This window comes from Leuciscus leuciscus, assembly GCF_965113295.1.
Source record: "Leuciscus leuciscus genome assembly, chromosome: 25".
NCBI lineage: Eukaryota > Metazoa > Chordata > Actinopteri > Cypriniformes > Leuciscidae > Leuciscus > Leuciscus leuciscus.
The window spans coordinates 20625438-20637752 of record NC_138724.1 but is presented as its reverse complement, the minus strand read 5'-3'; the positions used below and the strand labels follow the sequence as shown (position 1 = coordinate 20637752).

The 12315-nt window shown below is 36.4% G+C and overlaps 1 protein-coding gene and 1 long non-coding RNA gene across 2 annotated transcripts in view; one reads left to right on the top strand and one right to left on the bottom strand.

Annotated features, from left to right (window-relative positions):
- Nucleotides 1–12315, bottom strand: part of LOC309489940 — a 275593-nt gene that overhangs the window by 135036 nt on the left and 128242 nt on the right. The gene's annotated exons all lie outside the window — the stretch shown is intronic.
- The window catches only part of spon1b (spondin 1b), a 66455-nt gene that overhangs the window by 13371 nt on the left and 40769 nt on the right, over nt 1–12315 (top strand). The window contains exons 4-6 of the mRNA XM_082158886.1: nt 1936–2009; nt 2283–2399; nt 3067–3215. Coding sequence (XP_082015012.1) covers nt 1936–2009; nt 2283–2399; nt 3067–3215 — 340 coding nt within the window. The remainder of the gene's footprint in view (nt 1–1935; nt 2010–2282; nt 2400–3066; nt 3216–12315) is intronic.

The window sequence follows — 12315 nt, the reverse complement described above, 5'->3', positions numbered from 1 at the left end:
CTACCGCTGCTCATGTGCGTTTGTTTTGATCGGAGCAAGCCAACTGTATCGCGTGGAGCTATGTCTACCGAGGTGAGTAATCTGGTAATACATCATACATGCGTGTGTGTTTATGTCGAATTGCCGTAAAGCAATTTGTGTTTCGCGCTCGTTCTCGTTCTAGTTCTCGCTTCTCACGAGACTTCCAATTTCACTTTGCCGGGACGGCAGTGCGCAAGTTGCAAGGTTGGTTTTCCGCCTGGGAACGCTGGGGGGAGCGGGGAAAGTCACCAATATCACCAGAACAGGTTGTTTAACCATCCAAATGATTTCTAGACAGTTTTATTAAGTTAAAAAAGTTACCAAGTTCTCCTTTAACACTGTATGCCAGAACAGATAACACCATGTTCTAAACCTAACCTTACAGGCTAAAGTCAAGGTAAACAGCTGCTTATATTGTGAATTGAAACACAAATATATCCCCTGTATTTTATTCTATTCTTACTGAGAAACAGCTGATTGAATTATGCAAATAATTAGAAGATGACTCTTTTTTTTTTCTTCTTGTGCTTTTTCTGTTCGTATATTTTGTATTTTCACATTATTCCATTGCTAGTGAGAAACAGCTGATTGAAGTTATGCAAATATGGGACAATGTGGCATTCCACCATTCCCGTCTAGTCACAGCCTGGTTTGACGCCCATCAGAGGATGATGTCCATTTTCCTTGCCCCTTACTTCCCTTTCCTCAACCCCATTGAGGAGTTTTCTCAGCCTGGAGATGAAAGGTTTTTGACCATAGTCCACAGGACCAAATGTCCCTCCTGTATACAAAAGATGCTGCATACCAAGACATCACAGTTGAACACTGCCAGGTGTGGATAAGGCATGTTACTGTAAACGATTCTTCCCAAGATGCCTTGCCAGGGAAGATATCAGGTGTGATGTGGATGAGAACATGTGGACAAATGCAGAAGACCGGGCAGATTAGAAGATGGCCTTTTCTGTTTGTATATTTTGTATTTTCACATACAGTAATACTGTAAATGGCAGCTATATTGCATATTTTTGTTATCTTGCAGAAATGTCCTGTCGCAAATAAAGCCGTTACTGCAGCAATTCTGTGTCTGTCTTCTTTTTTTTCATAAACCATACATTCTATAAAGCTACTCTAAGAAGGGTCATTTATTTTGTTGTATTGAATTTCTGCTGCAAAAAACAACAACAACAAAATGCATGCATTTACATTACAAACAAAACAAAAATGTAGAGAGACTTCAAAAAAATAAATAAACTGCAGTGCAAAACACAATCTATGATCAATACAATATACTGTCTGTTGTATAAGGGCAGACCTGACACATAAAATAATGCAGTTTCTGTAATTTCAGCTGATGATAGTGTTTTTTTTGTCATTGTGTTATGATTGACTAAATGTTCCTGTTGGAAGAGAACATGTGTTAGTGTTTTGAATAATTATTTGATTTTGAAACATGTTTGCAGTGTTTTGTTAGACATAGTGTATTGTGTTAGTGTATTATTGTATTTTGAAAATTAGTTTTGGAGTTTAGTTTACAATGTGTGATTTTGAGCATGAAATTAACCGTTTTGCCAATTGTGTGTTTTAGGTGTGTTGGTGCGTTAAGAGTTTAGGAAACTTGTTAAATGTATTGAAAAAACTGTCATAGCGATTGTAAAAAACTGTAAAAGCCGAACTGTTTAAAGCATTCAGCATGCTGACTGAGATCATTGAAATATGCCCTCAGATAGTTGCATTATGCAAATGTAGCATTATGCACTGAAGCCTTTGTTAAAAGATGCATCGCCTGTTCCAACTACGATACAATTTTGAATGCGATAATGGTGGTACAGTAAATGTAAAACACACAGAACTATATCTGCAAGACAGATAAAAGGCACCAAAAGTTGGGTGAACATTTTAATGTCTTCATTACAGGGCCAGTGTTGTGCAGCGAAGAATCATTCTCTTCCAAGATGAGGGCTCACTTACCAAAAGACTGTGCGAGAAAGGTAATTTTAAAGCTGGGTTTCTCATGCACATACCTATGATAACATTTTTACATCTACAGAATCTGTTTCTTCCCATCCTGACATGCTCAGATAACATACCTTTTTTCCCCTTTCATCTGTTTTTGATGATTTAAATAAACTGCACTGTAAATGGTTGTTTATGCATGTCGTGTCAATTTGTGCATTTTTAATTTTTGTATTGAGTGTGTATAAGATGGTTGTTTTGTGACATGAAAGTTAAATATATCTATCTTCTTCTGAATGGTTTTGCAGATCCAGTTGAGACTACTGAAAAACCCATTCAAGAATGCTGTGCTTGTGGAACAGCCAAGTATAGAATCACTTTCTATGGAAACTGGTCTGAGAAGGTGCATCCCAAAGACTACCCAAGTAAGAACAAGCCATTATATTACCATAAAACATTATTAGGCCTTTAAGTGTTGTGAGGTACATTGTGCCAGGTACTGACATTAAAACACGGTACCTTACCCTGTATTGCATTATGGAATTGGACAATATTACAAGTTAAATTAGTAATTTATCTATATTCAAAAAACATTGTTGTTTACTCATTTTGATGCCACATTGATTTTACAGTGCAAAGTGCTTTGCAGAAAGAGTGGGCAGAGGTGGGCTGCAATATCTCTTTCCCACAGCTTTAGCTCTCAGGGCTGGTTTGCTAATATAGCAGTCAGCAGGAGAGCTGGTTCTGTTACCTATGTGTGTGGCAGCAATGATCCAATCTGTTATTTACTGTCTGGCAAGCAGGCGAGACGACTGCCTGGACCGCGATACTTTGTGAGATAAGAGATGCCGGGCAGATGTTGTCACAGAGCGCACTACCACTAGTTAATAGGTCCGTGGAAACAGACATTGATGTATGCGGTAGGCTCTTTAAAGATAGAGAAGTGTAGAAGCTTAGATGTGTTAAGATACACGCTAGAGAACAAGTTACTTAAAAAGAGCAATTAACTGGTAGGCTATGTTGGATTTAGCATTGTATAAATCTCCAGCTCGAAAGATCAGTTATTTGTTCACTGTTATTTCTGCCCCAAAGGACGTGCTAATCATTGGTCGGCTCTCATTGGTGCTTCTCACTCAAGAAGCTACGTGTTGTGGGAGTACGGAGGTTTCGCCAGTGAAGGAGTCAAGCAGGTGGCTGAATATGGATCACCCGTCAAAATGGAGGAGGAGATTCGACAAAAGGTAGGCCTTCCGGCTAAGTGCAACAAGCTGAGATATCAGGATCGGTCAGATGAACTTTAACGTTGAAGTAATTGCTCGATTTTCTGACCAAGATTTGTCTTTTTCTTGGGATTATCAGCTTATTTTCTTATTATCATTTAACCACCTTAGATTGATTTTTAAAGTTCTTTGTTGTCCAGGATTAGGTTCATTACATTTTCTCAAGACGCTGTTTGTTTAGGATTATTTTAAACATTGTCAAACTAGCCAAAAGAGTCGAATCTGAATGAATCTTTAAAGTAAATGAGTGAAAAAAATAAATAAAATATAAATGTAAGCAAACAAATCAGTGTTTTTGAACTAACCTTTCAAATCGAGTGCATGAGGGCTTTGGTTGCTTGATAAAAGTCGACCCTAGTCAATAAAATGGAGGAAACACTAATCAATCTATTGTATTGCCTTTTGTGGAGAGAGAGCTTATTGGGCTTAAAAGCTATTTCTTTGTCTTTGTCTTTGTCTTTTTATTTTTATTTTTTTTTACAAATTTGATGACATGCAAAGTTTAAAAAGGCAAATTAAGACTTGTTTTGGTCATGAATGACTCAATGATTCAGTGACTCATAATAGACAAAAAGGCATTTGTCTCAGACTAATGATGTAATCCACAGAAGTAATGAATCTTATTGGTGAATTTAATCAAAATATTTGAGTCACTGGGATGAATCAAAATGCCCTTGCTGAATTTTCTCATCTATAATAATTGATCTGAAGTTTTGTCAGCACCCACAAAATCAAATTCCATTAGCTGACTTATTGCTTTCACTCTATCAAAAGTGGCTTGGCACTCATTTTATGTTTCTGAAGTTTTACACGCACTCACGGTGTTGGAAATAACATGTCAAAGGTTGATCAGTTAACGGAGGGTTCTGCCTAGCATCTTAATTAAACACATTAGTCAGTATCAGCTAATCTTCACATTGCTATAATGTAATGTTAATTTCCGCCTCTTGAAAGACACGTTAACAATTGCATGCAGTCTGAGACGGAAGGTCATTCAGCAGCTTTGTAGGAAGGTGTGTGCAGTATAATTCAGTGTTAACACGACGGGCTTCCTCATGAGGATTTTAAAGGTCGCCTGGGAACGGTTCATACCCCACATGTTCCCATTTGTCTTTTACACAATGCACTGGGATTTGCAGTGCACATCTTGACACATCTCAGAATGATGGATCTCAGAATGATGAACACAGATTTTTTTTTGCTTCACACACATGCAAATACGGCAGACAGTTTTGGACAAATTCATTTCTAATTAAGCGTTGGGTTAGCCCAGTGGTATATATGTTTGTGTGTGTGTATATATATATATATATATATATATATATATATATATATGATAAAATTATTATAAATAAATGTATATAATAAATTATTAGTATTACAAACTAAAATGTAATTATTATTTATTTATACACAGATTTTTATATAAATAAATATTATATACAACCATATTTTGGGGACAAAATTGTACTCAGAAGTGAGCTAAACCTGACAAAAACTCCCAAAACCTCCTTTTGAGGACATAATGTGTAGAAATGGCATAAAAATTAAGTAAATACAGTTTGTTTGTTTGTTTGTTTGTTTGTTTTATTTATTTTTTATTGTAAAAATGCAGAAAGTCTATATAATCTCCCTATTTAGATAGCTAAGTAAACATATGTGTGTATAAACAATATATATGATGTTTTTCTAAATCAAGTAATTTTCTAAATACACTTCTGCATCATAGCAATATAAAAATGATAAAAATTATTCACTTCTCAGTATTAGGTCATAAGATGTCTTATCGTTTTGCATTTTTCACATGTATCTGGAAGGTGTTTGTTTTTTGTTGATTGTCTTGGAACGCGGTTGACGAATTTACCCACGAATATTTATTTATTCGTGCTATAGGCACTTTCGGGCTGTCAACGTTTGTTTTGTTTGGCATTGCAAACAACTACATTGAAAAGTCCTGTCTACACAGTTCTCAAACCAGAAAATTCACAAGTACTTTAAACAAGTTCAGCAATGAAAAATACAAAGACACAATACAAAAGTGCAGTGCACAAAGCCACCTTCCAATAGAGCTACTTTATTTTCTTGAAGCTGTCGAGTGTCTATCATATTTAAAAATTGATTTTGTTTTCTTCTATCTTGTCCGTTTATTTTACAGCTCTTTTGTGCTTACAGGGCTTTTTCCACATGCTTGATCTCCATTCTGATACTGTTGGTTGGTTTTACCTGACATGTCATTCATCTTTGAGACGGTGCGGACGCTTTGTAACCCTAGTGAGGGTGAATCTGTCACATGGGCCTATTGAACTGATATGCTTTGCAGCTCTGTTTTTTACTTAGTTTTTCATCTTTGAACTAATATTTGCGAATCATTGGAAAATCTCAAAAGATTTAATGTGCACTATGTTGTCCGACTTTAAAGAGAGTTCACTCAAAAAACATTTAAATTCTGTCATCATTCACTTACCCTCATATTGATCCAAACCTTTGAAAAAATAACTGTGAGAAATTCAGATGATTAGCACAATGTTCATGCTGCTGTTTTTCCATACATGTATAAGTGAATGGTGAGTAGAGGCTGTCAAGCTACAAAATCACCATAAAAATCTCATATGAACTTCTTTTATTATACTTTTATGGTACTTCATTATAGCCACTGGTCACCATTTACTTTTATGGAAACAAAAAGAGCATTTCAGACATTTTTCATTTTTGGGTGCACTATTCCTTTAAAATGGTTACATTTGTATTGCAGTATACTTCTGACAATTTTAAAGCTTTTAGCATAAAATGGTATTTCAGACTTTTTTAGAGGTAAATCTTCCCTGCTATAACCCTAAAGAAAGCAACCTCCAGAAACATTGCAGCGCTACGAACATCCTACTGTAAAATCAGTCATCAAAGCCTTTTACAAAAACCATCACAGTCATTTTACTGTCATTTTTGGCAGACATCATTTCACCATTAGGCACATTGCTTTCAGGAATGCAATCGCAGAACAATCTCTGCAGAAAAGAGCCGTGCGGATAAATATTTCAGTCGTAGATCACGTTGCTGCGGCTGAGTCTCTTCTGAATTCAAAATTGCGACACTGGCACAGTAATACATACGTATTCAACACCATTGCAGAGAAGCTCACTAGCTTTCTTTTGTAAGTATGGACTAGCACACTCTCTTTTTTTTTTTTTTTTTTTGAAATCTCAAAGCCTGACCTTAAAATGTGGGGAAAATAATCCTATAACGAGCTAACGCTTATAATAGGATAAAACAAAACAGCTTTGCATTAAGCCAGACACATCGCTCTAGTGATAAATTATACTATTATCTTGTTTATGACTGTTTGCTCAATGGCTGTACCTTTTAAAACTTCAGGTACTTCAGTACCACAAAGTCAAAAGGTCTTTTAAAAGCTGTAATGTTCTTTCCCATAGCTAGTGCATGGACAGAGATGTAATCTTTTCTAGTCTTTTTTTATTGCCAGGCTGTGGAATTCAAATCATCTTTTTCCCTCTTTTTTTATTTTTTTATGATGATTAAAATATGTAATTTTCGTCTCTCCCGGAGTCCCCTGGTAAGTTTTGACCTTGAGCTTATGGTCCACATTTCCACAGACACCTTTAACTTGGAATAAAAAAAATTGGAATAGCATTATAACATGCTTCAGTTAGTTAATGAGGTAGGCGTCATGATTACAGAGGTGTCATAAAACTGACTCTAGGAAGGTCAGACGCTTTTTTCACGATGCAAGATCTCAGACATCAGCAAACACAGTAAGTCTGGAGGTTCTGAGGCAATTTCTTAACATTTGTTGTTCCAACTTAGCTGTTATGTCATTATGAATCTTATTATCATCTCATCTCGGCGATGATATATTTATCCCACAATCTATCAAAAGCACAGTGTGAGGCAAATGGGAAAGTGAATGAAATGTGCTTTGGAATGAAGCAGGACAGGATGCTTAATGCTTTTGGAGAACTACGATGTATATGACTGTGAAATTTCCATTTGTACTAACAGTATGGGTGCTCTCGATTTACATGCTAAATTTGCCCTGAGAATCTTTATTGTGCTTTTTAGGTGGGTGTTTGCTTGTTCCTCTTAGCAATCTCAGTTAATTAGGGTCTGTATGTGCTAATTAAACATTACAGCATTTATATGAATTTTAGTTCTTGCTGACCCACTGAACATGATGTGCCTCTTTCCTTGTGTTAATTGCTAAGCATCTTTAGTCTGAACTTGTCTTCGGTCTATATCCCTGTGGTATACAGTGCTGTTGCCAAAACACTGCGTTTCAGTTGTGAATCGATCATTGAGTAGTTTAAACCTTTACATTTTGTGTAAATGATGTGCCTCTAGTGTCACCAAAGTGGATTTTAATCATAATATATACTACCGTTCAAAGGTTTTTGGATCAATAGGATTTTTTAAATGAAATGTTTTTGAATGAAGCCTCTAATGCTCTCTAATATTATTACATATGTTTTTCTGTTGTAATATATTTTAAAATGTAATTTATTCCTGTGATGCAAAGCTACATTTTCTGCATCATTACTCCAGTCTTCAGTGTCATATGATCCTACAGATTATTCTAATATGTTGATTTGCTGCTAAAGAAACATTTATTATTATTATCAATGTTGAAAACAAATATGATGTTTAATATTTTTATGAAAATCATGATATATAGGAGTCTATGATGAATATAGAAAGTTTAACAGAACAGCATTTATTTGAAATAGAAATCTTTTCTAAATAAATGCCTTTACTGTCACATTTGATCCAGTTAATACATCCTCGGTGAATAAAAATATTGATTTCTTTTAAAACAAAATCTTACTGACCCCAAATGTATGCATGTAAATGTGTGAGCATGTAAGTTTAATTGCATATAAGTTTAATTGCATATATTTATGTATCATTAATTTGTATTGCATATGTATCATAGTTGTTTTGTGCATATTAAGCTGGAATGGAGAAAGCATTTTAACACTGAAATAATTACACCATTCAGCTTCAGCTAATTAATTCATTTGATGCTAATTCTTAATAAAGACGCTATATTTTTCTCTTATTGAGTTCCACAAAAAAGAACTGCAACTGATTTGCATTCTTTTGAAAGTGTTCAAGACAGCAATTTAGAATTTTGAACGTATGCACATTGTGTTAGCCTGAGATAAGTTTCTAGCACAGAAACCCTCAGAGTTACTCATTAGCACTGCAAGTCATCAACAAAACAACAAATTTCTACCATTGCGGTGTTCAAACTAGCAATTAACAATGAAGTCAGTCCCCATGGAAGCTATATTTAGAGTAGACAGACTCATTTTTGCTTATTTCTGTGATTTAACATCTCATTTCTCTCTTGGATGTGTCCTGCCAGATCCATCAGAAGACCACTTTAGAGCGAAAAGCACCAAAGGGACTGTAAAGAGTCAGCTTGGGCTCTCCGTTTTGTGCCTGTCTCCATCTCAAGCTGCGATGACAACATTCCTAATGCCTAATTCCCGCAGGCTGAGCTTGTGGGGCTTTGGATGGAATCCATCGGATTCTTCCACACCGTCCTAAAACTTCTGCTTGCTGGGCCCATTGTCCGTTCTAGCCCGACCTGTCCCTGCAGACGGTCGCACTGTTTAGAAAGATATTTCAGTGCTTAAGCTGAGAACAATTGTCTTGTTTCAGCCGACTGGCAGGTTTCAGGTTGCCTGTCAGCTTTGCTTTGGATGCTGCACGGAGACATTGGCGTATGAAAAACAAAGCTAATGCTTCTTCTGGCGGTGGTTCCAATAGGCATTACTGATGGAAAAAAAAGAACAAGGAGGTCGTGCAAATTGTTTCAGGGCTTTTTGGTAGCAGATATGCCACTCAGTGAGCAGGGTAAAAGTGCTTTAATGCGTGTTTAGAGCTCGAGAAGACCGTAATAATCAGCTAGAGAAGTAGCACTGCAATTTGTCGTGTTGTTTTTTGCATCTAGCTGAGAAAGAAGAATTGGGTTTGTAGTAGCTAATGGGAACGAATGTGTCTCAACGAACACATACAGCTCAAGGGACCCAGTCCTCACAGTATAGTGGGGCCAAACAACAGTTTCCTTGGAACGTTTATCTATCGTTTGCAATTTCTCCAAATCGTCCTTCAGATTTTGGCATGTTCGACGTCAAAGCGTTATTTTCATAAAGTAGGCCATTGATACACACCAGTTGTTTTTATAACCCTAGTATTCTGAGGGGTTCGGAGCCTTAAGTTGGGACATTGGCTGTGCAAGCACAAAATGAACCCTCTATTGTGCACACAACTTCTGTCACCTCCTCGTTGGTGTGTGTGTGTGTGTGGCACCCTACCTAAGCACTGCGGTCCAAAGATGCCCTGGTCACGTGTTCCAGTAATCCTTAGGATCATGACGGAATGTGAAACATCTGGGATGGACTTTGCTGTGATAGCAGGGACTCAAAGCCTAAGATCACCATACAAAGCTCTGTGTCATGGCTTAGGGTTGGCACTGAGTCTTCCAAGTGTGAGTGAGTGTAACAGAGGCCAGCTAGGACCCGAGTGGAGGGGTTACACAAGCACCCCCAGGTGTTTTCAAAGCTCCTCTTCTCATCCTGAGAACCTCCAAAGCTCGTTCCCAACAACCTCCCTGAAAACACCTACCAGTGTTGGGGGGAAATTCTTTATATTTGCACAAGTAGCAGCGAAGTGGCATATTTTAAATGTTTATGAAATATGCAGTCCTCAAATTTGATGCACAAGTGGAGTGTTATTGGACACAATTCAGCAAGTGTTTGTGCAATCTGTGCATCAGTGGAGAGGATTTTTCACTTTATGAGTGAGTCATTGATTTATTAATTCAACTGTTTTAGTTTTGAGTATGCTGATTCTTTCAGAAACAAATCAAGTGCCGGTCATCATGAGTGAGTCATTGAATCATTTATTTAACTGATGTGTTTAAAAACACAGATTATTTCAGACACTAAACTACACTATTGTGCGTTGCTTGGAAAAGTGCCATCCTTAATTTGCTTTGGCTTTGTGTGTATTTTTTTGTAAAATGTATTTACAGTATATAAAATAAACAATGTATTCATTAAATAATTAAAATCTAGGTATTATAAAGTTTTATTTGAATGATTTAGTTGTTATTTTTAATAATTAAATTATTTAATTAATATATATATATATTTATTTATTTTTTGGGGGGGGGAGATTCACAAAAGAATGAATCATCTGATTGACTAAATTAATCAGACCTCCTAACACTATAGCTATAACTCATTAAAACAATTTTTTTTTCATTGAGTAAACTGATTCATACTGTATGAGACTTCTTATGAGACTGCTTTGTCAGAATATGAACAAATAATTCTTATTCTTTTATTTTGTCCAGTTTGAGACCTCTGGAGCATTTTGTGTTAATAGAGTTGTTTCTGGATATGTAATTAACAGTGACACACTCTGGATGTAGAGGTCAATGGAGCGGGGCTGATTGGGTGTATTACATGGATATGGAGCTGTGCTTTCTTTGACAGCGATGTGATACCTTGCTAAGGCTCAGGAAAAGATTATCCCTTGAGCCGCTCCTGGTGGCTGCATGTATAGATGAAATTTGACGTTTGCTAATTTCCTGTGTAAATTAAAGAATGAACAAGAGAGAGGAAGAAAGATGATTGTGTGATATAGATAGAGACGCTGAATCCAGTTCATTATAACCAGGTGATAATTAAGTCCAACCTTCAAATAAAATGAGAAGCGATAGACATGTCAAGTGAACTAATGGCAAGGGTAGTGCATTACGGTTTCGTCTCCTTTTCAACAGTGCAAAATGTTAAAGATTTTGTAAGCATATTTAGTTGTTTCCAGGTACAGAAATGTAATAAATCAAATGTAAAATAACATTGCATATAATCTTCACTGTATAAATTAAATGAAGATTAATCCTTATTTAACTTAAAGTTATTCAGTCAAGAGCAGTGACTGATTTAAAAAAAAAAAAAAAAAATTGTCTTTTGTTTTTTGATTAACATTAAAAACACAGACAGCAGCAGGAATATTAGGCTGTCACTTTAAGACATAATGCACAGGTTCACTACTAATGCTGATACGCATGCGTTGTCCTTCTCGACTGTTTACGCTCACATAACCGACTATGTTTGCATGTCAAGACGGGTATGTTGACATGATTTTTGTCTGAATTTGTCTGTTCAAGCGCAAGAAGACTTGAAAGCATAGTCAATTTAGTATTCCCGCACTATCTGAGACACAAGTTCTCTTTCACTACTTCCTGTGCTTGAATGTTTAAATTGACAAGGCTTAAAAACATGTGCAAATGATAAACTTTTGTGACGATGACACACAGTTCTGTCAACTGTCCCGAGCGTCTTAACGTCTTTTTTTTCAAGCAACCGTATTATAGCCTAGATGCCTCGACAGATTTTGAGTTTAGTGTATCTCAAATAGTTGGTTGTTGGGTGATCCATTAAGAGCCTGTCAGGCCTCTTCCCGTGAGATGAGGCCGGGCCGCCCACCATGTCCTCTTTCACTTTCATCTGAACCCCACATCTCCGTTTCAGAGGAAATTGCTGCGAACCACTCAGCCCCAAGTCTCCCAAGTCTGTCAAGTGAGAAAAGCAAACGCTAAACACTCACATCTGACATGTTACAGGATGTGCTCTTATTTTTTTTCCCGACTCTGAGGCAACAGACTTTAAAAGGAATCTTCGCTACCATACAACCCTTTAAAGCCTAAAGCCTCTCTTTGACTACTTGAATTGAAAATAGACATCTAAAACATGGCTCCAGCTCTTACCACGCTGTAAAAAAAATTAAGCAAATAATATTGGGAAAATCATTTGAGAGTTTTTTTGGTTTAGTTCCTAATCCAAAGTTTTCAATTTTCTGGAACACTAGAAAGGATTTTTTTATTACTAAATACTTTTCTTAAAGTCAAACCAACAACTATTGCAAGTGAGGTGAATTAATGCATGTTTTGGGGTTAAAATATTCCCATTTGCGCTGTTCCCAGCATGCACTACTGTGTATAACAGTGAAAACTCTATAACAGAGTTAACTCTTG